General features: G+C 41.7%; 1 protein-coding gene across 1 annotated transcript; it reads left to right on the top strand.

Moving 5' to 3' along the window:
- Positions 1–5,225: 5,225 nt before the first annotated feature.
- On the top strand, positions 5,226–23,990 carry hmgcra (3-hydroxy-3-methylglutaryl-CoA reductase a). Its single transcript, XM_063489112.1, has 20 exons — positions 5,226–5,349; positions 5,665–5,838; positions 5,932–6,043; positions 6,129–6,216; positions 6,300–6,384; positions 6,466–6,571; positions 7,141–7,247; positions 7,333–7,449; positions 7,529–7,689; positions 7,975–8,228; positions 8,303–8,469; positions 15,418–15,612; positions 16,575–16,733; positions 17,414–17,571; positions 17,908–18,013; positions 18,494–18,664; positions 19,871–20,011; positions 20,156–20,314; positions 21,383–21,537; positions 22,699–23,990. The coding sequence occupies exons 2-20, from the start codon at positions 5,677–5,679 to the stop codon at positions 22,748–22,750; spliced, it is 2,655 nt and encodes an 884-aa protein (XP_063345182.1). The 5' UTR covers positions 5,226–5,349; positions 5,665–5,676; the 3' UTR covers positions 22,751–23,990.
- The last annotated feature ends 1,659 nt before the right edge of the window (positions 23,991–25,649 follow it).

The raw sequence follows: 25,649 nt of genomic DNA, 5'->3' as shown, positions 1-25,649 counted from the left end.
CTTTTAGAATATTGTAACTCAGTTACTAACTCAGTTACTTTTTTGAAGAAGTAACTAGTAACTATAATTAATTACTTTTTCAAAGTAACTTGCCCAACACTGCTCACCACACGCTCCACCACAACACTCCCAGCATGCAATGCAGAAAGAAAGAAAGAAAGAAAGAAAGAAAGAAAGAAAGAAAGAAAGAAAGAAAGAAAGAAAGAAAGAAAGAAAGAAAAAAAACACTGGTGAACTCAGCAATGCAAAACGACCTGGACGTCCACAGAAGACTAAAGGATGATCGCAGAATCATTTCCATGGTGAAGAGAAACTGCTTCACAACAGCCAACCAAGTGAACAACAAAGAGAAGACTGCGCGAAAGTAAATACAGAGAGTTCACTGCTGTGGTATTGCAAGAAATTAGTTGTTTATATAAATATATTGGTATGCATAATTATTATTATTCATAGATACATACATCCTAAGTTCCTGTTATTCATCTCAAGAAACAGATAGAATGAGTGTGTTGTTACAATGGTAATGCCAGGAGAGGCAGTATAGGTTCTGTGTTACATTAATGTTGTAAGAAAGTGGAAAAGAGAGTGTCCTGTAGGAGGCAGTGAAACGGACACTGATGTTCTGAACATGTACTGAAAAGAAGATTCAGTAAAAAAAAGTCGCAACGTTACTCCTGTGTAAGGCTCAGTTATTTTATTTTTATTTTTTGAAGATGCAGCAACTGCAAAGTGCACTCATAAGCTTTAAGGCTAGACTGGACTTTTACATGTAAAAAAGCCAGCACAGTTCTGGAAAAACATTCTCTGGACAGATGAAACCAAGATCAACCAGAATGATGGCAAGAATGAAGTACGGAGAAGGTGTGGAACAGCTCATGATATCACGTTATCTGTAAAACACAGTACAGGCAGTGTGATGGCTTGGACGTGCATGGCTGCCAGTGGCACCCAATGTTCCCTCTAAGCTGCGCGCATGCGCAATTGCGCACTGCTGGCACGGTCTCTGCGCACAGAAAATCTGTGTTGTGCACAAAAAAAAAATCTAACCTGAATTGAAATTAACATTAAAAATTTAACAATTCTGTTCTGCAGTATTAGTCAGTAAGTGACTGGCTGCTCCCGTATGGGATTAGAACGATGCCACCTTATCCCATAGTCCAGCCAATGATGCGATTCACATTCGTATATACGCAGCTAATCAACGTGGCTGACAGGCTATGACAGCGTCCTTATGTGCCGACACCGGTGTTTTAGCTAGCAAAGCGGCGTGGCTGATGTGGAGTGAAGCCACGTTAATGACAACGTGTACAACCATTGGAGATGTGAGCAGGACAGACGGAACAACTGACGGAAAAAGTGTGGACACAGCGTTTTTCAACACATTTTTAGGTAAACAGCTGCAAAAAACTTTGTTGTTTGCATAACTCAGTTACTTTTTTGAAGAAGTAACTATATAATTAATTGCCCAACATTGGTCATTATTTACTGTATTTTGCAGACAGAGTTACAGGACTCTCTCCCAGACCACAGACTCAGACTCATAATACAAGTCAGAGCTTTATTAAAAAAAAGAAAGTTGTGTTTTCAAAATTGGAGTTCAAGTTATTTTTACTTCCAATAGTGTTAACATACTACACAGGTCATGAACAAGATTTTTTACATTTCCATTGTAAGTGGGCTAAAGCAGTTAATTAAAAGTAGTCTAACATAAATGTAAATGCTGTAATTTGATTATTTTAATAAACCATGTAACTTGGATGGATTGGATGCTGGCGTGAACACAGTGCACACGTCTGCTGTTGCTCACAGTGGTCCAAGGGACCGCTCAGGGAGTTTGTGCGTTCGCTCAGACACATGAAACATTAGAGGGAACATTGGTGGCACCGTGACACTAGTGTTTCTTGATGATGTGACACAGGACAGAAGCAGCCGAGTGACTCTGAGGTGTTCAGAGACAGACTGTCTGCTCACATCCAGCTAAATGCAGTCAGACTGGTTGGGCAGAGTTTCATAATGCAGATGGGCAACCCAGGACTTTATTAAAGCACAGAAGTGGAAGATTCTTGTATGGGCAGCTCAGTCACCTGATCTTAACCCAGCTGAGCACTGAGACTGACCTTTGGACAGAAAGGCCCACAAACAAACAGCAACTGAAGGCCGCTGCAGTAAAGGCCCAGGAGAGCATTAAAAAGGAGGAAACCAGCATCTGGCAATGTCCATGAGCTCAACACTTCACGCTGTCACTGCCAGCAAAGGGTTTTCAACCAAGGATTGGAAATGAACATTTTATCTTCACTTATTTAATTTGTCCAATTACCTTTGAGCCTGGGAATGAAGGGCTCACTGACAATTAAAATAAATCAACAAAATTACTTACAGTATAATCTGTGTGTCCTTTCCAGTACTTAAAATGACTTACACAGTAATTAAGATTACTGCATTTAGAGTTACTCTAGAAAAAGGATTGTTTTGTTTGGCACTGTGTAGTTAAAGCTCATTTTACGGGTTAAGAAGTGTTTCATGTTCTTTGTTTTTCATTAAAGGTGAATAAAAACAGGCTCAGATATAATAATGAGTACTATCAATGTATTATTTTTATATTTCATATAAAAAGACAATTGAATATGCACAAACCTAAGCAGTACTTACTCAGTAATTCCTTACACTGTACTATACTGTACTTAAAATGATTTATGCTGGACTTAAAATTACTTACAGTACAATTTGTGTCTCCTTTCCTGTTAAACACCTGGATGTTAGATAAGGTTAAATAAATCTGTTCCCTTCTTTTAATGTAAATACCTTAGTATTAGTAGGTAAATATAGTTATACTGTAATTTCAGGTAAAATAGGGACCCCACATTTTATGTTCTGTTGTGCTATTCAAACATATCATGCACAAGATTACATATATGAAATACATTACATTTAGAGCAATACAGTGCAGTGACAAAAACTGTAGACAGGACAGTGATTAATGAAATACTGCGAAATGAAATATCAAACCTAAATCAGCTGAAGTGGAAGTGACATGACTGTGAAGACTGATGTCATGAAGTGGAAACAGAATCCAGTAGGATTAACACAACGCTGTAGCTGCCATTTCATATTGACTTTACTATTTAGCTCTTGTGGCAAGAAAGAGTGAATTTGCTCTTCTATAATCTCAAACACACACACACATATATGAACGTCAAAAGCTTTAGAGCTTCGTCATCTTTTTAGCTTAAAATAAAAAACAAAGAAGAAGACTTCAGCCTTCAGGTATGAGCGGACTAAGTTCATTCATGTCTCCCTCCTGTATTTAGGGTCGCTCCATAACCCCGGTCCGTTGGATTCAAATGGTGCCGCTATATTGGTACTACATCGGTACTACATTGGTACTACATCGGTAGAGCGATCTAAGATGGCGCCGAGTATGGCAGCCTCGTCGCGAGCTCCCCCAAGCGACTCACTGGACCCTCTACAGTTCGCATACCGCCACAACAGGTCCACTGATGATGCCATAGCCCTGACACTCCATGCTGCCCTGTCACACCTGGAGAAGAGAGACACGTATGTGAGAATGCTGTTTGTAGATTACAGCTCAGCATTCAACACCATCGTTCCCTCGAAGCTGGACAGGAAACTGCAGGATCTAGGACTGAGCAGCTCCCTCTGCAGCTGGATCCTTAACTTCCTGTCTGACAGAGGCCAAGCGGTCAGACTGGGCAGCACCACCTCATCCCCCATCACACTGAACACTGGTGCTCCACAGGGGTGTGTACTGAGCCCTCTCCTGTACTCACTCTACACCTATGACTGCACGGCCACTAGAAACTCCAACATCATTGTGAAGTTTGCGGATGACACTACAGTGGTCGGTCTTATCACCAACGGTGATGAGGCGGCTTACAGGGAGGTCAGCGCCCTGACCCACTGGTGTCAAGACAACCATCTCACCCTCAACGTCGCAAAGACAAAGGAGTTGATAGTGGACTTCCGGAGGTGCAGAGAAGTACACACCCCCATCACCATCAACGGCGCCGCTGTGGAGAGAGTGAGCAGCTTCCGCTTCCTTGGTGTACATCTGGCTGAGGATCTTACGTGGTCAGTACACATAAACAAAACAGTGAAGAAGGCGCAGCAGCGCCTCTTCTTTCTCAGGAGACTGAAAAGATTCGGCATGAGCCCCCGCATCCTCAGGACCTTCTATCGCTGTGCCATTGAGAGCATCCTCACTGGATGCATCACCACCTGGTATGGCAACAGCACCGCTTACAACCGCAAAGCTCTCCAGAGAGTAGTGCGGTGTGCTGAACGGATAATTGGAGGTGAGCTTCCCTCCCTCCAAGACATCTACAGGAAGCGGTGCCTGAGGAAAGCGGGGAGGATCATCAAGGACTCCAGTCACCCCAGCCATAAACTGTTCAGACTACTTCCATCAGGAAGGAGGTTCTGCAGTATCCGGTCCCGTACCAGCAGACTGAGAGACAGCTTTTTCCATCAGGCCATCAGACTGCTGAACACGTCATAGACACCTCACCCTCATTACTGGAACTTCAACATTATGCACTCCATACTGTACATTAATGCCACTGTTTTGCACATGTCAACTACCAACCTCTGTATATTTTATATATCTTATTTTATTGTTTACTGTATTTCATTTGTAAAATATGTATACACACACACGTAGAAAAACATATTTAGTATACACATCCAGTAATGCATATACTCTTATATATTGTACATATATTTATTACTTTCAGATTTAGCCATTCTTATATTTTGCTTGTTTTACGTTATTGTATTTTTGCACAACTCTGTTGCTTGTGAAGCTCGCACACAAGAATTTCACTCGCATGTACTGTACCAGTGTACCTGCACATGTGACGTGACAATAAAAGTGATTTGATTTGATTTGATTTGATTTGACATCGCGGTTAGAATGTGTTATTTAAAATGTATTTTATTATTATTTTTATTATTATATAGATATGTTTTGTTTTTTAAAATTTATTTAAAATAAATAAAAGGGGGACTCTAAAGCCTAACAGCTAACTAACATGCCGTGATCTTTACATACAGCCTGGCGTGTGTGGCGAGATTAGTCGTTTTAGCTTTGGCCATGCCCAAGTACTACTGTCGCCTAGGAAACGGGGCGGGGAAACGACGCTAGCGGAGCGTCAGACGGACCTGATAGGTGGAAGTGCTGCATGACACCATAGCGTGCCATGGTTCCATCGGTGTGGTGACACTGGGAGGTGAAGCGCAGAATCCCCGTTCAGTCAGTGTAATCTGCAGCTTTACATCTCCTGCACGGCGGGGCTGTGTTAATCAGACCTCCATAATCATCTTCTTACCAAGGTAAGTCAGTCTGCGGGCACTCACTCACACAACGACATTTTACTAGCAAAATAATAATAACCTGCAGGTTTATATGAGTAATTGACTTATTGAAATAGTATAAATAAAGTTTCTTATTTAGCACTTTAAAATAGCTGTGGTGTAAAACCGAGCCCTGTCAGTAATCATTTCTACGGGCTGTTATCTTAATTTATTAAGCGCTTTTGACCAGACGCTGTAGAAATCAAAGTTAAACGAATCGATCCCGTTTCAAACTGTCAGATTATCATCGGGCATCCTCGGAAAGCTCTTCAGTTCACATGCGTTATGTTGTAGCCCCGCTGCAGCATGCTGACCCGCGTGTTCCGTGCCCACGGCCTCGTGGTGGCCTCTCACCCCTGGGAGGTGATTGTGGGGACGGTCACCCTCACTGTCTGTATGATGTCCATGAACATGTTTACTGGGAATGACCAGATATGTGGCTGGAACTTTGACTGCCCCAAAACAGAGGTGAGCAAAGGATCAGTGTCAATAATAACAAGTGGCGCGACACGTATGTTTGTATTTTTAGTCTATTAATTCTATTGTTTTTTATTATTGCAGGAAATTCTGAGCAGTGACGTCATCATCCTCACCATTACACGTTGTATCGCCATTGTCTATATTTACTTTCAGTTCCAGAACCTAAGACAGCTGGGGTCCAAATATATTTTAGGTACATTATCAGTGCTCATGTATTTGTAGGACACGTCAGTGATGTTTTCTTCCTTTTGACCTGACTCCATCTGCTTTTCCTGTAGGCATTGCTGGCCTTTTCACCATCTTCTCCAGCTTTGTATTCAGCACAGTTGTCATTCACTTTCTTGATAAGGAGCTCACTGGCCTCAAGTAAGGACACACTCGATAAAAAGGCCCTTTTTTCAGGAACTCTTTCAGAAACGTGCAATAAAGAGTTTGATCCTGTCTTTCAGTGAGGCTTTGCCCTTCTTTCTGCTTCTCATCGACCTCTCCAAAGCATGCGCTCTCGCCAAGTTTGCCTTAAGCTCTAGTTCTCAGGTATGCACTATTATATTTTGGTTTTTATTGCCACATCCTAACAGCAGGTGAGAAACTGATATATCACTCATATGTTTTCAGGATGAAGTGAGGGATAACATTGCTCATGGGATGGCAGTACTTGGACCTGCCTTTACTTTGGATGCTCTGGTGGAATGCTTAGTGATCGGAGTGGGAACCATGTCAGGTATGTGCTACTGCTGGGTGTTCGCATTAGGAGAGACTAGCTTGTTGGTTCCTGAGCTTGTTTTCCACAGTTTCCATGAACCGATGTCAGATACTGATACAAACATACTGTTTTACATGTAAACTGAAGCCACTTTTATGTTGCTGTGAAGTAAGCACTGTTTGAATCATCTTTTTTCACAGCTTGCTGGAAGCTGTCATGTATTTATGTCTGGTCACTTTAGCACCAGTTGAGTTTCCCACATGTTTGACTATTATTGCATCACAAGTTTTCTTCTATTTTTGAAATCATTTGGACGTAACTACATTTGTAATCAGATCAGAGGTTGTGTAAGACTGCACATTAGTATCGACTGAAGTGACATCAGCCAGGTGTGGTTTCTTCCCCCACAGGTCACCAAGCTGGAAACTACACTGAATTTATCATTGCTGTTATAATAGTGGACAGACTTTACAAACTGAGTGTTGTTTGTAGAAAGTGAATAACGCTTTTCTATTTTCACAACTATGATAATATAGAGGTGTGACTTGTTGTCGAGCATTGTCGGATATCTGTGTGGTGTCTTGCAGGTGTAAGGCAGTTGGAAATCATGTGCTGCTTTGGATGCATGTCTGTCTTGGCCAACTACTTTGTGTTCATGACTTTCTTCCCAGCATGTGTTTCCCTGTTGCTGGAGGTAAGGGCACAGCTTTCCTGCATTTGTCTGACATGTTGATGTTTGTGTGGGTTTCTTTGATTGTTCCTGTTATTTGTTCTTTCAGCTGTCCCGCGAGAGTCAGGGGGGCCATCCTATCTGGCAGCTCAACGATTTGTCCAGAGCGATGGAGGAGGAGGACAACAAACCCAATCCTGTAACACAGAGGGTCAAAATGATCATGGTAAACTTCTAACGGGTTGCTTAGTGTCTTTGTCTTTATTTGAAGAAGTGTGTAATGTTTGTCTCTGCTCCACGTTCAGTCTCTAGGCCTGGTCATGGTTCATGCTCACAGCCGCTGGATTGCTGAACCATTGTCCATAAACTCTACAGTGGACATGCTCGGGGTTGGCGTGGAGCTGGACCACTTCTCACCCAGGAGAATTGAGCCGGATAAACCTCTTTGGCAGTTCTACCTCACGAGGTGATGCAATAGTTTAGGTTGTTTTAATTTAACGTTTGCACAGTTGTGATAACTGCCCCATGGAGCATTGCACATGTTGTTGAGCTGCTGAACGTATGAGACTTTCTATGTGAGACATAAAGGGCAAAAACTCTGTTCTGTGAAGAGATAGATGGTCAGGGTCATCTGTGAGGGGAAAGGCTGCTTTGTGTTTGTGTTTATAATGGAATTGCAGAGTTTTCCTGGACATTCCTGTTGTCGTGCTTTTTTGAAGTGAAACATGTTCCTCTTCATCTAACCTTACAGGATGATAACTATGGACATAGAGCAAATGATCTGTCTGGTCTTGGCCCTGCTGCTAGCTATCAAGTACATCTTCTTTGAACAGGCTGAGATGGAATCTACGCTGTCACTGAAGAACCCCATCTCCCTTTCCACACACACCCTAAATCCTCCATCCCTATCCGAGCCCTGCTGCAGGGAGGATCTAGTTACGTCACGATGCCACGCCCCTGCTCACACCATGGCTGTTCCAGGACCTGCCCATAAGGAGGAGAGAGGTGTGTCTACTGATAGTGGTAAAACAGACGGACTTGTTAGCGCTTTGTTATAAAATTCAACCTTGTTATCCTAGATGAGGTTATCCGGCCCCTGTCTGCTGCCGACAACGATCATCATCCAAGGAGCTTCTTTGTAATGAGGGAAGAAGAAGAAGAATCCAAGTCTGAGAGCACGGAGAACACGCTTCCCCAAAAGCCCAGAGACCTGAACGACTGTGTGGCCACCCTCAACGACCCTAAGGTCAGCCATTAGGCGCAAATCGCTGAAGCCCGTCTTCGAAAGCTGAGAACTCATTCCACAAACGTTTAGTCATTTTCTTTATTTTGAATCATGCGATATTAAAACTGTTGCCATCAGTTGTGATCTTTTTTTTTTATAACTTTTTATTTATTAATTTACAGTATGAAATTACAAAACATTAGGTCAGCATGGAAGACGTACACAGTCTCAACATTAGTATCTACATACATCATGGTAAAAATTAATTATTCAGTACAAAGGGAATACACAATCCAATTTTCCCAGAGCTTCTTGAATTTCTCGAGCTCAAGTCTAAGGACAAAGGTAAGCCTCTCCATTCCAAAAATTTCTTTCACTATCTCATGCCACTGGGCCAGAGTTGGAGGGTCAGCCTTTAGCCATCTTCGGGTTATGGCCTTTCTGCTGCTAGCCAAGAGTATTTTCAATAAATAATTATCTTTATGTGGAAGTGTCTTAGGTAAATTGCCAAGATACAAGGTAACAAATGAATAGTCTATTTTTATCCCGATTATTTTGTTTATCTCAATGGCCACCTCCCCCCAATATGGCTGGATTCTCGGGCAGGCCCAGAAGACATGAAAATGGTTTGCCATGGGGGTACCACAACCTCTCCAACATAGGCCCTGGCTCTGTAAGCCTGTTTGCCGAGCTGTTAGTTTAGGAGTGATAAAAAATCTCACAACATTTTTCCAACCAAACTCTCTTAAGGACCTTGAATTTGCAGAGGTAGCCTGAGACTCACATATTCCCAACCAGCTGTCCTCTGATATTTGTGAGCCTGATTCCCTCTCCCAGTTTTGCTTAATATACAATGTAGAGTGTTTTTTAGAGGCTTGTATACTTCCGTATATTTTTGAGACCAACTTTTTAGAGTCCTTTTTTTTGTATGCATCATGAAAGATTTGAATTAGGTTGTATTCGTTTTCTTCTCTGAATAGTAACGTCTTGTTGTAATAGTCTCTAACTTGCAAGTATCTATAGAAGAATTCCTCTCAGAGTCCACTGTTTAAAGGTCCCATCCAGCCTGGCAGGGACAAATTCAGGGTCATAAGCTATTCAATTCAAGGTCCTGGCCTGTTTTTCTATTTGTAGTTTCCTCACTACCCTGAACCATAGTTTCAGGGTGAATCGGGTCAAATGATTCAAATTTTTGTAAAATTTTTCAGCTTGGTTTTTGTTTCCTAAAAGGGACTGTAATGGGACGTCTAATTGAGTAATTTCCATGGTTTTCCATTTAGCTTCATAATTCGGGGAACACCAGTTTATCAGGGGTTTCAGTTGTGCGGCATAATAGTAATCCTGTAGGCACGGCAAAGCTCTCCCTCCCTTCTCTTTTTTCAGTTGCAACGTCTTGTACTGGACCCTCGGTCTTCTGCTGTTCCAGATAAACCTTGAGATCCATCCATCCCATTCGTCAAATTGTTTTTGGGGTATCTCCAGGGGCAATGACTGGAAGAGATAGAGAAATCGAGGCAGAATGTTCATTTTAATTATTTCTATTCTATTACTCATATCTAGGGGGAGGAGAGACCACCGAGTCAGGTCAGATTTGATCTCTTTGTTGATGGGGCCATAATTATTTTCATAAAGTTTAGACATGTCTTTTGTTAGGTTTACTCCCAAATATTTTATTGTGGGAGAGTCCCATTTGAAGTTTCTTTTTAGTTTCGGGTTGAGGTGTATAATTGAATGTAAGGGATTGAGTTTTTTGAATATTTAGTTTATAGCCAGAGTAATGATTATAGCATACCTTTTAGCAAGGTCATCAACTGGAATAAGCTTGATTCAGGATTTGTAATAAAAAGTAGAACATCATCCGCAAACATACAAGTCTTATGTTCTTCTCCCCTGATCATAATTCCTTTTATTTCAGAGTTTTCTCTAATAGCCTGAGCCAGGGGCTCAATGTGCAAGGCAAACAGGGACAGGCTCAAGGGACAGCCCTGGCGTGTCCCTCTCTTCAAGTAAATATTTTGAGACAGGTGTCCATTAATCCTGATCCTGGCTGTTGGAGAGTAATACAGCGCTTCAATACATTTAATGAAGCCATCTTTGAATCCGAATCTTGCTAATACCCTAAATAGATATTCCCAACCCACCGAATCAAAAGCCTTTTCGGCATCTAAGCTAACCAACATTGCGCTAATATTTTCTGATGTTATATGATTCATCACTTGTAGTGTTCTCCTTAAGTTATCTCGAGTCTGTCTATTTGAAACAAAGCCTGTCTGGTCTAAGTCTATCAGCTCTGGAATAATTGATTCCAGTCTCTTAGCTAATATTGAAGCAAATAATTTATAGTCCACATTAAGAATGGATATTAGCCTATATGAGCTGCATTCTTTTTTATCTTTGCCTTCTTTTGGGATAATTGAGATAACTGCTTCTCTCCAAGATTGTGGGGCTACTCCTGTTCTTAATGTGTGATTAAAGCAATTAAGCAGCACTGGTGTTACTTGTGTTCTAAATGCTTTATACCATTCGGACGGATAGCCATCTGTGCCTGGTGCCTTATTCGCCTTCAGCCTTGAAATGGCTTTATGCAACTCTTCAGCAGTTATCCCAGCCACTATTTTTTTATTTTGTAATTCTCCTATAGATGGTAGGTCTAGTGAATTTAGAAAGGCATCTATCATTGTAGTTTCTGCTATGAATTGGGTATATAGGTCTTTGTAATACTGTTCAAATGCCTGTTGAATATCGTCTAGTTTACTGCAAATAATTTGTGACTCAGGGTTCCTGATTTTATGAATTCTATTCTTTTCCTGTTGTTTTCGTAACCTCCACGACAGAAGCTTCATCGCCCTAGGTCCCGTCTCATAGTACTTTTGTTTTGTAAATTTGAGGTTTTTTTCAATTTCCTCGTCGTAAATGCCATTTATATCTTGTTTAATTTTGTTCATTCTCGCTAATATCTGGGGATCTTTTTGGTCAATATGTCTAGTCTCTAGTGATTTCAATTCCTCCTGTAGCTTCTCAAGCCTTTTCTGCTTTTCTTTTCTCCGATGAGCTGTGAGGGCAATAATCTTACCTCTAATGACGACTTTTGCTGCGTCCCATAGAGTATTTGGAGATACCTCGCCATTGTCGTTATTTTGTAGATATGTTTCAAATTCCTGTTGGATTTGTGTTCGTACTAATTTCTCATTCAGAATACTGGTATTGAGTCTCCAAAGTGTATTTGTCCGTTGTTTAGCACGGTGCAGAGTTAGGTACACACCTGAATGATCAGATAAGTCTCTGACACCTATTTTACATTCCTCGACCTTATGCCAGTCTGATTTATACATAAAGAAATAGTCAATTCGAGTATATACTGAATGGCACGCAGAATAATAGGTAAACTGTTTATCCCCTGGATGAGAGGCTCTCCACACATCAATCAAACCCAGTTCTGTAAGCATGTGTTGGACCATAATAGCATTCGAACATTTCTTTTGCCGGTGGTTGGATGAATCTAGTTTTGGCTGGAGTTTAACATTAATGTCTCCACCAAAAATCAAAACTCCCCGTGTTTCCAAAACCACTAAATCGAATAGCTTCTTATAGAAGGATTTGGAGCTTCCTGGCGGGACATATACATTAAATAATGTTACTTCCTCCTCTTCTAATTTACCCTTCACCAAAATAAACCTCCCTTCTTTGTCCTTTACGTCTGAATACAATTCAAAGTTAACAGCATTGCGGATCAGTATGGCTACTCCTCTTTTGCGGCCTGATTTATGAGACGAGTAATAGGTATTCTGGAATCCAAGTTTTTTCAATTTTTCATGTTCTAAAGAAGATAAATGTGTCTCCTGCCAGAAGATTACCTTCTCACGTTTCATTTTGGCTATTATTTTGCTCCTTTTAATCGGATTATGTAGCCCATTTACATTTAGCGTGATTATTTTATTTTCCTGATGATGCATATAACTTCTTCAGTCTGTGAACCTTCGTGCAACATCACCCATGCTAACCAGAACATGAACAAGAACAATAAACAAGCAAACCAAAAAAACAAAATCAAAGGCTTCCAAGTCCGAAGTTCAGGTGAAACCTCGAGTTGAGAGGAAATCCTCGTGTCAGTCGAGGGCCTCTCACCAGTGTCAGGGAAAATACTCAGCACCAGTATCCTTGTTTTAAGCTAGAATTGCCCAACCGGTAAAAAGTTCCTTCTTTAACAAGCTTAGGAAGTAATTGCAAAAAAGACTCTTCACAGAATATATGGAGAGCAGAGGAACACATGTCATTTGAACACTCAAAAGCCTAAATGTATTCAACCCAGGTAATAATAAAAGTAAAATAATCACTTTAGGCAGGACCATAAATGGAGTACGTGGCGAACTGGTAGAAATAGTAACGATAAGATATTTTTTTCTTAGATATAGAGTTCAGCTTAAACTGTCCTGAGCAAAACAGTTTTCAAATTGTTGGTAGATTTGCCAAGGAGTAATATTTAATCCTCCTCTCTACATGAGAGCAGGATACCTCACTTTAAAGCTCCAGTGGAGATGTGATGACCCTCTTGTTTTCACTCACAGGAGTCGGATATTCCCGGAGGGGCCCGATTGAAGCTCCGTAGCTTCTCTCGTATTCGCCGCTGGTCCACCGCCTGTTTGCTGCGATCTGCGCCGACCCTCTCCCACGTTGCTAATCTCTGCTGTTTCGGCGCCGTGGGGCCTGGTTCCTTGATTTCATACAAGCAGAATCCTCTCTTCTTCAGATCATCGGCCGCCTCTGTCGCATTCTCGTAGAGTTTGGTGCCGCTGTCGAAGAACACCCTCAGCTTAGCTGGATGTGGGGTTTGGAAGCGGATTCCTTTGGCTTTAAGCTCTCTCAGGATCCCCACGTACGCCTTTCTTTTCTTTAGGATGTCTGGGGGGTAATCTTGGTCAAAGTAAATCCTTTTCCCTTCATAGCGGACATCCTTCTTTCGCCACGCTGAAAGCAGCACCATCTCTTTTACTCTATATTCCAGGAAGCACAACACCAGTGATCTAGGCGGAGCGCCTTCTCGGGGCTTTGGGGCAAGTGCCCGGTGGCAGCGCTGGATTCCGAGGTTTATTTCCGCAACCGGCGGGCTGATTTGAGCCTTTATCAGCTTCGTTACAAACTCTATCAGATCAGGGCCCTCTGATCCCTCCGGTACCCCATGTATGCGGAGATTATTCCGGCGTGAGCGTGCTTCTAGTTTGGTTAGCTTTGCCCGCAGGGCCTCCTGGCTCTCCAATATGTGAGCGAGTGCCTCCTTAACCTCCGTGTCCCATTCTTCAATCTCGGTTATCCGCTGTTCTGCCTCCTCTACCCTTGCCGTGGTAGCCTCTAGCTCCTTTGTACTTCAAGTTTCTTGTTAATTTCTCCTCTGAACTCGTTCAGTTCCTTTTTCATATCATTGCGGAAAAAAGTCGAAACTCACTCATTTCACTTTTAAGGTCCGACCTCAGAGCCCGGATCTCATCATAGATAGCTAGCATGAAGGGGCTAGCTTCGCCATTATTCTCCTCTCCGCTGCGAGTTTCCTCGACTAACTCTCCCCTTTCCCGTCCCGAGCTTGGTTTACCTTTGGTCTTTTTTTGTTTATCCCCATCCATGTCAAGTTTAGGTACTGTTCTTTGTGTCTGAATGTTCTTCCAAGAGGATTATTTCCAACCGGCAAGGAGTCGAAACTTTCAAGCAGCCATTTGCTATAGCGCCCAACCTGAAGCCCCAGTTGTGATCTTTTAAAGAATTATAATAATTTTCCACACATATCTGCTCGGGCAGCTCAGTTATACACGTGCTGGACTTCAGGGTCGTTATGTTGCTTTGAACGCACTTATGCTAACATAACATGTTATGTTGTTGGTAATGAAAGGAGCTCGTTTCAATCAGAGTATAGAATCAAGCCAGTTAAACTCCTGACCTGATCAGTTAGGTAGTCGAGGGTGTCGGCCTCAGCGGCTTTGGTGTTAATGTGGAGAAGAGGGGAAAACAATGGCCCCCAAACAGGAAGTGTTTCCACGTGGAGGCCATTGACATGTTTGTCCTTCCTCATCTTTTCTGACTCATGCTGCTGAAACATGCCGTTTCCCTTTCAGTTGAAATGGTTCGGCTTTATCACGGGAAGACTGACAAGCCCACAAAAAGTTTCAACTTTCGATAATTTAGTAAGAGCAGCTCACTGCAGCTACAAGATGGGACTGCCTTCACTTTAAAGTTAACAGGCCTAACCCCCCCTACCCCCACCTCGTTCAGTTGCAGTTTGATACACAAGTTAAACAGATCACCTCTACTTAAAGAAACAACACCTGCACAAAGATGTGATCTGCAGTGATTGTAGAGCTGCAGTTTACACTCGTCACGGATGCCACGGTAACCTCAGACTCATTGAAGTCTTTGAACTGTTCTGTTTCCAATGTGGAAAGATTTTCAAAAACAAGAATTTGGTTCACAAGTTTGCATTTTCTATCATTTTTGTGTGGTAAAAGTACAAATACGGGGTCAAAAGTATTCACACACACAGCAGCTACTTTAAATAAACTCTACCGATTATGCCAGAATCATTTGGCTGACGTGCAGCTTACAAAGTAACATTAAACCAAATTGCCATGAAATTCATGATGGTGAATTAGTGAATGTTTGACCACAGCATGCATGTAGTCCACAGCATTTACTGCTGAGTTATGACTGTGGTGATATTTATATAAGTAGCATGTATGCTAAACTATAAATGGTGTCAATGCCAACAGTCATCATCACTTAATGAACTGGCTATGACCTGTTTTCCATAATGTTTATTTGTTGTGGGGAAAAAATGACATGTTTATGAAGACATTTCAGAATTATTTCTCTGTGTTTTAGTTATTTTATCTTACTGTATATTATTTATTATTATGTATTTAAAGTAAATCCCCAGCGACTGGTCTGCGCAGACTATATAACTGATCGTGAGTCTGGTTGTTGCAGCTGGGCCCTCGTTTCCTGAGTGATGCTGAGGTGATGCTCCTGGTCAGCTCTAAACACATCCCTGCCTACAAACTGGAAGCCATCATGGAGACCGCAGAGCGAGGCGTGGCAGTTAGAAGAAAAATGTTATCAACCAAGCTTCCCTTTTCCTCTGCGCTCTCCTCTTTACCGTACACAAACTATGACTACTCGAAGGTGAGACACATCTACGTTCTCCTCTGTTGTAGTCTAATTTATGCCTGAACTGCTCCAAACTTACCTGAACATTTCAAGCAAAGGGCCTTACCACGGGGAAAGGAAAGGAGGAAGACTTTAGTACTGTGTTGTACCTGTTACACATTCTTTGTTATAAGCTATCACCACACAACTGTTAATGACTGTGTTCACACACATCATAGCAAAGTCCTGTTAAGGAAGTTTATTTTGATAAACAGGAAGTCACAAAGCGCTGGGTAAAAGAAAGAAAACAGGCACCAAACAGATCAAACGAAAGGTCAAAGGTCATTTAAGGTTAAAAAAAAACTCAACAGAAGCTTTATTAAAACAGAAACATTTGTAACTGCAACATCTGACCATATGAGCCTAGTTATACTGATCATTATTAACTACCATTTATAATTATTAATATAACTGTAACATTAATGAAGACAGAACATTGCAGACTGACCCACAGAGCAGTGGGAGGAAAGCTTACACGTGTTTCCAGACTCAGGTGTATTTACAGTCGTACAGGTGACAACATGATGGAGCATCACGTCATACAGGAGAAGCACACGCACACGCACACACTACAATAACTGTACACACTGAAAAGTACACAGTCAGTATAATGAGAGGGGCATCTCAGTGTGAGCTACTGTATATGTATTTAGCTGTGTGTAATATATTGGGACATTTATAATTACAGCTGCTCTGTTGTATCTGTGTTATTTATTTTAGTTACTGTTCTTACTGTCCTGAAGCACCTGTGACCAAATAATTACCTCTGAGATTAATAAAGTTTTCACATTCTTTTCTCTCACCTTATTTACTGGGATGTAGTGGTCATTTCCAGTACAGTATTCATTTTCTAAGAAACTATTTTGGTAAAAACATCAATTCTTAGATTTAAAATAAAATGTCAGTAAGTTATTTTGAACACAGCCCTTGTTTTCCAGGTTGTCGGCACCTGCTGTGAGAACGTGATTGGCTATGTGCCCATACCTGTGGGTGTGGCTGGACCACTACTTCTGGATGGGAAACAGTTCCAAGTTCCCATGGCAACTACAGAAGGCTGCTTGGTAGCCAGCACCAACCGTGGCTGTCGAGCAATCGCAGTGAGTGTTGCATGTGTTGTTACTGCTACTGTGTATGTGCTGCAGGACAAGTTACAGCATGAACGCAGTATCTGAAACACTCAGTAGTACATGTAGCTTTATTTAAGTGTACCATAGTGTGTTTGCTGCTGCATAATGTTGTTGATTAATTTTCACCCTGAAATATTTTATCATCAGTGGTCGATTGTTTCTTTGTTACAAAGCACATCAAAGTACATCAAAGCTAGTATTGGTATTATTTGATATGCGCTGCCCTTATTCACATGTTTACACACTGAGGGCTGAACATGTGTACGTGTGCATTTGTCCCCCACAATCCAAGAACAGAAATATGAACTCATCAAACTGGTGAACCTTTTGTTTTAAGCACACTCGCAACAGATCAGCTGGTTTGGTATAACCTGTAATGTTTTTGCTTACTTTCACATTTCGCTGTTGTTCATGTTTAAATGTAAAATTTGAGCCTTTCTGGAACTTAATGTTTACCAGTAGTGACTTAATGCAACAACAACTAAGGCACACAGTTTTTCAGTTATCATGGAATCAACTTTACATTTTAAAACTAACACATTATCAAATATATGTTAGTTTTTGTGTTATCAGTTACTTTACAGTGTGAAAAACCAGTAGTACTGTGAACCATGTGTTAATATTTACCATATATATATGTGTGTGTGTAGCTGGGTGGGGGAGCCCGTAGTCGTATCTTGGCTGACAGCATGACTCGGGGCCCTGTAGTCAGACTACCCTCTGCCTGCTGTGCTGCTGAAGTCAAAGCCTGGCTGGAGAGCACCGACGGTTTCCAGGCCATCAAAGCCGCCTTTGACAACACCAGCAGGTAAACTAGTCTGCAGTGTCTGTTTGTGTGTCTGCAGTGTCTGTTTGTGTGTCTGCAGTGTCTGTTTGTGTGTCTGCAGTGTGTGCACTCAGCTTGTTTGTGTGTCTGCAGTGTGTGCACTCAGCTTGTTTGTGTGTCTGCAGTGTGCGCACTCAGCCTGTTTGTGTGTCTGCAGTGTGCGCACTCAGCTTGTTTGTGTGTCTGCAGTGTGCGCACTCAGCCTGTTTGTGTGTCTGCAGTGTGCGCACTCAGCCTGTTTGTGTGTCTGCAGTGTGCGCACTCAGCCTGTTTGTGTGTCTGCATTGTTCCTGTGTGACGGAGGATTGCTGTTTGCAGGTTTGCGAGGCTTCAGAAGCTGCTGGTGGGTCTGGCAGGGAGAAATCTTTATATCCGCTTTCATTCAAAGACTGGAGATGCGATGGGGATGAACATGATCTCTAAGGTAACTGTGGTCGTGTCTGCAGCTTTGTTTAATGTGGAGAAACACACATGTTTTTTTGTTAAAGGGATTTCTGCCTGACTCTGTGACGTCACCCGTTGCCTACTGGTGGTGGTCAGAGGGCCCGGTGGTGCCAGTGTCCGGCAGCCTCGCCTCTGTCAGTGCGCCCCAGGGCAGCTGTGGCTACAATGTAGCTGCCATCACCAGTGTGTGAATGTGTGGATGACTGAATGTAGTGTAAAGCACTTTGGGGTCCTTAGGGACTAAGTAAAGCGCTATACAAATACAGGCCATTTACCATTTTACCATTTACTTACACCATCACCCAGTGCTCACTCATACTGGATTAACAATGGTTCTTATTCAGCACTTCTGGAAAAACTGTTTTAGATGGATCAGCGTTTATCAACATGAAACTGTGTCGCTGTGTCAGATGCATTTATGACGTAGCAACCATATGTGATGAATCTGATCTACCCGCAGGGCACAGAGGAGGCTCTGAGGTTACTGCAGCAGCACTTCCCAGAGCTGCAGGTGGTGGCTGTTAGTGGGAACTACTGCACAGACAAAAAGCCAGCTGCCATCAACTGGATCGAAGGCCGGGGAAAGTCTGCTGTCTGTGAGGCCACCATCCCTGCCAAGGTGGTCAGAGAGGTAGGAAACACTGTGTAACCTTTACTGGGACTAACCAGTTTTATACAAACTGTCTGCCAATAGAGTTTCAGCAGAAACCTGCAGTGAAGCAAACTTTCACTTTAAAGACTTGGAGAGTCGTAGAAGATGCACGTACTCTGCTTTTTAGAGAATTATTAAATCAATTTTTCAAAAAGTAGGACTAAGCACAACCTTAAGGGTTGGGTTGGGTTAAAAACAGTCTGACAGAAAACAGGATTAAATTTGTCACACAAAACTGAGGAAACAGTATATAAGTTCAAAATTATTCATCATAACACTCAGAAGTCTGATGGACCTTTATTGTTTTCACCAGACGGTCTCTCTCACAGGATGACGTCACAGAGCACAACTGTGTGGTTTTACCCACCCTGTGCAGTTAGAGTTATTTACCTGTGCTACCTATGAGTCACTGGGTGTGTCCCATCTGGAGACTCCAGTGTCCTACTGGGGGACCTGCTTGAGCTGAACCACAGTTTGTTCACAGGGAAAAAACAATTTGAATGTCCAGAAGAGTTTTGAGGACTTGACCCTGATATTTAAACGATCTGCTGTTCTTAGTCTTAAAGGATCTTACTCCATAAGTTTGAGTCAAACATGTTGATGTGATCAGTCATTCAGTGCTTTTTTATTTTTTTAACTATTTTCTACGGCACAAAACACTGAATCCCAGAGTCACATTCTTTATAACACAATACTGTAAGAGTACACACAGTACTGTGTTACAAAGAATCACTGCATGTGAGTCTTTGTAACACAGTACTGTGTGTACAATGGTGTGAAAAGTGTTTGGCCCTCATGTATTTATGTTTGTCACACCCGAATGTTTCCGATCATTAAACAAATGTAAATTTTAGACAAAGAGAACACAACATGCAGTTTGTAAATGAAGGTTTTTATGATTTAACCTACATTAAGCACATCTTTCTGGCAGAGACTCATCTTTAATCTAAACACTCCATTCACATTTAAAATTCTATTTTTATTTGAAAAGATTTGAATTTTAAAAAGTATTTAAAGTATTTCCTGTTGTCATACGACTCGATGTTTGAGAACGTCTCCACCTGTCAGGTCTCTGACGTAGCTCATTGGAAGCAATTTGTCTTTTTGTCTTTTCATAAATCACTTTGATTGTTTCTAAAATGACGACAGCGTTTCGTGCTCCTGTCTCGGTCTCGTTCCCTTCAGGTTTTGAAAACAAGCACAGAGGCTCTGGTGGAAGTTAACATCAGTAAGAACCTGGTGGGTTCAGCCATGGCAGGAAGCATCGGGGGATTTAATGCACATTCAGCCAACCTGGTCACAGCCATCTACATAGCATGTGGACAGGTAAATGACCTGTGAGGAAATGTTGTGCATCAAAGTTATTCCCATGTGTCCGGTGTTAATGTGTGTGTGTGTGTGTGTGTGTGTGTGTGTGTGTGTGTGTGTGTGTGTGTGTGTGTGTGTGTGTGTGTGTGTGTGTGTGTACAGGACCCAGCTCAGTCAGTGGGCAGCAGTAACTGCATCACCCTCATGGAGCCGTCAGGCCCAGCAGGAGATGACCTGTACATCTGCTGTACTATGCCATCTATAGAACTGGGCACTGTAGGAGGAGGAACCAACCTGCCTCCACAACAGGCCTGTCTGCAGGTACAAGCACATCAAGCATGTCAAGCAACTGAAGAGCAACAGTTAACACTGGGCAGTCCTTTTCATTTTGAAGTGGTTACACAACTGTTATATGTTTAGAATCATTTAATATTGTTCAGTTAGAGGTGTCAGTAATGACAATGACAAGAAAGACTGATGGATGTGTGCGGTGCACGGTCTGAGTGTATGAGGGAAGCCTGCAGAGTGAGCACAAAGTAAGAGGCCATAAAAACTGTCAGTCATGTAACTCGCTGCTGTAACAGTAGATCAGCGAGTTGTCCTGAGTCACTTTTCCTGTGTCTTGTTGACAGTTGAAAACTATAACTGCTCTCAGCTTGAGTTGCAAAAAGAGTTTAGCAGGCTGCTAGCTAAAGTGACGGGAGAGAAACCCACTGCAATCAGTGACAAAGCAAACCCATGCCGGTTTAAAGTCGATCATCTGCAGCAGAAAAAAGTGAAAACAATGACGTTACACTGAAGCAGGCGTAGCTTCCAGCTTCCTGAACAATCCTTTTAAAGCACTTTTTAAAAAGACTTTGATTCAGTAAATACAGTTTTTATATTCTGTTCTTCTGAAGTAACATTTCTGCTTCCCTCCCAGTTCATGTCTGTCTGGCCTGGACGATTACAAAACAGTGACACGTGTCCCCGAGGACACACGACACATTTACTTTATGCAGATGTTAAATGTCCAACATTGTCCATAAAAATAAAACATTTTAGATTTTAGCTTGGACCGTGTCTCCATGACGACTGTTTTTAGTTTGCACAGTCGTGTTGTTGTACCTGTGCGTCTGCAGTGAGTCACAACTAAAAACTTTGTTCTTAGATTTGATTGTAAATATTTCAAGAGGATGCACCAAGTGCAAGTGTGAGCAGAAATATATGGCGTGCTGGTGCACAGTGACACAAACATGTCACAGTCGTGTGGTTTTTAGATCCTTACAGATCTCTTAAATGGCAAAGATTACACAGTCAGAAATGGATTTGCAGCACTGTTTCATTCAAAGCTGCATCAATGGAAGGATTTGGTTGCCATATAACTTGTGCGTTCACATGTGTGTGTAGATGCTGGGTGTGCAAGGAGCCAGTCAGGACTGTCCAGGTGAGAACGCCCGACAGCTGGCCAGGATCGTGTGTGCCACCGTACTCGCTGGAGAGCTCTCGCTGATGGCTGCTCTGGCTGCTGGGCATCTGGTCAAGAGTCACATGACCCACAACAGGTAAGAGCCTATAATCCAGTGTTGGAGTTATGTTATTATTAACGTAGTATTCAGATAGAAGCAGTAATCAACCTGTATTTTGTTATACTGCAAATCCGAAAAGTATTCACAGCACTTCACTTATTCCACATGGGAGGGTCTTGTCTAGAACGCTCACTGAATACAGACGCCCCAGGTGGGAATCAAACTTGCGACTCCCACTATATACATATATATATATATATATACTTCCTGATGATATTTTACGGTTAAACACTACTAGCATAACGGACAGTTTTTTGACGAGGCTCCCACACAAACACAAGGCAGAGGATGAAGCATCGCCAAATATAGTTCCAAACCAGGTGACGCTGCACAGCGATGGTGCCAAGGTAGGCGTCCCCGACAGAATTAGTTTCCCCTGCGTTGGGAGCACACGCTGGGCTGTCCACATCACGGACAAACAGTATCCCACAGTTATGTTTTTAAACCCATTTTGCACAGAGAGGCATTTTTTGAAAAATGTATTGATAGCAATGTTGAATATTATTACACAGGAAAAAGAAATAACCGTAAAATAATGACACCATAAAGATGGTTTGTTTTTCTGTTATTTCAAAGAGGTAGCAGTTTATTTTATTCCTACCTGTAATTTATTGCAATTTGCAATTGCAAAATGTTATTTGTTTCATTGTTTACAAAAGGTTTGTAAACAATGAAACAAGAGGTGTGAAATAAACTGCAATGGAATTTAAAAACAAAATATGGGTGTGTGTGGTTGGAGGATGTGTTTGTGCCTTGCAAAAAAAAGTTTGGGAACCACCTTGTTAGACCTTGTATGTATTTGTGTTTGTACAAACTCTTCCCTGAATGATTCTTTATCTACAGCCAATAAAACAGAAGAGCAGCACTTCACTGAAGCAAACAGACTGATTTGTGTTATTGAGCTGTTCCTGATATTTGTAGGGCTGTTGCAGTATCACATTGTCAAAATCAGAAGAATTCCCTATAATGAATTGTAATAATGAATAATTCATTTAAATTATTGTGTTATATTTAAAATGTGAATGTCAATAATCATTATTTAATTCTACCAACCATAAAGATCTAATGAATCTATTTTGTCTTTGTTTTGGTGCAATGATGCCATGATGGCACCTGATCTGACTCTTCTGTTCACAGGTCAAAGGTAAACCTGCAGGAGACGGGAACGTGCACCAGGGAAGCATCGTGAAAGAACAGCTGGGTCTGCTGGGAAAACTCAGGTTACTGGAAACGTGGCCAATCTGAAAGGGGCGGCTGATTCATCAATGACCTTAAAGACGATCCAAATCAAAGAGACTTTCTGCTGAGCAGTTTCTGTTCTGACATTAGAGGATGAATCAGTATGTTTACTGAGTCTGGTTGTGTTTGATTACACTGAACAATCAGTTCATGACTTCTTTTATTTCAGCAGAATGATGTAAGCTTTACAGCCCATTGGATTCAAATTAAAATTCCTCCCCTCCTACGTCCAGTCTGAGAGCTGTGAATACAAATCATACCTGTAACTGATGTGTGAGACATGCTGTTGATCACACTTTATGGTTTATAATTATCTCATTTCTTTGTCTAACAAGGACACGGTTCAGTTGTTAAACATTCAGTTGGCACTTCAGTCTTAGAGAACTACTGATTGCATTTTGCTGGTTTTATAAAACCTTGTCCACATCCTGACACAAACACTACAATACTACACAAAAGTAAAAGCACATTTGTGGTAATGCAACAGTAGCTGACTGCCTTTGACCATAATAGCACACGTGACAGCAACATTAGCATTGCTGCTACAGACATGTGGAAGCAGAGCGTGGATCCAACAGAAGAAATCATCACACAGAAGCTTAACCACAGCTTTATATGCTGGAAATGGCAAAGCAACAAAACTGGAACGAAGCTGAGTTACAGGCTAACAGAAGGTTAGCGGCTCACGTACCATGAGGGAGCTCACAACAGACAACAAAGGGTGACAAAGACAATATACACACACGAGGGAACAGCCCACAGCTGACACTAATCCAGATTAAAGGAAGCAAAATTACAGATTAAAATTACAGAGGAGACTAACAAAATAAAACAGGGAAACAGCACACAGAGACCCAGACTGAAACACAGGGACTGGGAATCAGTGGACTCAGATAAACTCAGGACCAAACCCGTACAGAGAACCAGAACAGTAACATCTCCCCAGCCCCAGAACACTGAACCACAGTAAACTTAAAACGCTCAAAGACTCAGGACCATGACAAACTCCATCACACATCACTCATGGTGCTGGTTGTGGAGGTCAGTCAGCTCACCAGTATTCTTACACTGATGATGATGATGATGGTGGACAGCACTGAATTCCTTAATATGTCCCCGTACTTTGTTCTTGTTCTCGTCTTCTTTTGCCTTTTCAAATGAATTTACTGATGAGGTTCTTTACAGGAACATTTTAACTTGTTTGACTTAAAATAAATAATATTTCATATTTACTTGAAATGATCTGACCTTTATTTGCACATTGGATTTAAAAAAAAAAAGACAAAAGAAGTTTTTTAAAAATTCTACACAATGACTCAGTTTTGAGGTCTTTAGGTTTAATTGTAGAAACACTACGATCTTACACTTGAGTGTTAGAATGTAGGTGAACTCAGTGCGCTACATGTGAATCTGATAAATGTGTGACAGCTGCAGGTAAGCTTTTAATTTGTACACTCCTGCCCAGTGGGCGTCGTCAGCAGAGATGTGAAACCTGCAAACCAAGGCCAAACCACTGGTGTCATGTTTGAATGAAATGATTGGCTGACCTATAGTGGAATGATAGTAATGTAGATTCATATATCATGTCAGATATAAGCTGATTCCACGTTACTCTATAAAGTAAGATTTAAATACATCCCGACTCGTCTTTTCAGATGACTTGATGTGTGATCGAATAGGGTCAAATACATGGCTGTAGTTACAGTTGGCCTGTTGTTTCTTCTTCTTTCAGCTGCTCTCTGTAGGGTCGCCCACAGTGGGTCATCACCCTGTTCCTCACCCACTGCATGCCCTTCATCACTGCATCCACGAGCCTCCTCATTGGTCTGTTTCTTTTCCTCATTTCTGAGAGCTCCATTTTCTGCATCCCTCTCTTAATTAATTAAGTAATTTTAAGCAGATGAAAATCTGGAAATTGTGGTGTGTATTCAGCCCCCTGTACTCTGATACCCCTAAACAAAATCCAGTGATATCAATTGCCTTCAGAAGTCTCCTAATTAGATAATCAAGTTCACCTGTGTGTAATTTAGTCTCATTATAAACACAACTGCTCTGTGAAGGCCTCAGTGTTTGTTAGAGAACATGAACTCAGCAAACTCAGGGACGAAGCTGTAGATAGGTTTAAAGCAGGGTTAGTTTATAAAAAATATCCCAAGCTTTGAACATCTCTGTTCAATCCATCATCCAAAAATGGTAAAAGACACCAAAGCTGAATTATTTGGCCTAAATGAAAAGTGCTACATGTGGTGGAAAAATAACACTGCTCATCACCCTGAACGTACCGTCCCCACTTTGGGGATGCTTTCCAGCAGGAACAGGGATGCTGGTCAAAGATGATGGGAAGATGGATGGAGCTAAACACATGGCAGAAAACCTGTTGGAGGCTGCAAAGGATTTGAGCTTGGGCTGGAGATTGACCTTCCAGCAGACAATGACCCTAAACATACGTTAGAGCTACAATGTAATGGTTTATATCAAAGAATATCCAAGTGACTGGGTCTAAATCACACTGAGCATCTGTGGCAAGACTCGAAAACTGCTGTTCACAGACGCTCTCCATCCAATCTGACTGAGCTGTTTTACAACAAAGCAGTATTGACCCCATGGATCAATATTACAAAGTATGATGTAATATTAAAGTTTGTGGTCATAAGGTGACAAAATGTGTTAAAGGGGTATGAAGTTAGAGGTACTAACCCTTACTGAAGGCCTTAAAATGTGATGTAGTGATAAAAGTTAAATACAACAATGACTAAGTAAGACTGAGAGTGTGCAAAAGAGGATTCTGAAATCATGTACATCAGACACTAAAGTGTGAAGAGATCCTGCAGGGTGCCCGACAGCCGGGG

Source organism: Pelmatolapia mariae, linkage group LG12 (assembly GCF_036321145.2).
Source record: "Pelmatolapia mariae isolate MD_Pm_ZW linkage group LG12, Pm_UMD_F_2, whole genome shotgun sequence".
Lineage (NCBI taxonomy): Eukaryota > Metazoa > Chordata > Actinopteri > Cichliformes > Cichlidae > Pelmatolapia > Pelmatolapia mariae.
This window is presented reverse-complemented; position numbering and strand designations above follow the sequence as displayed.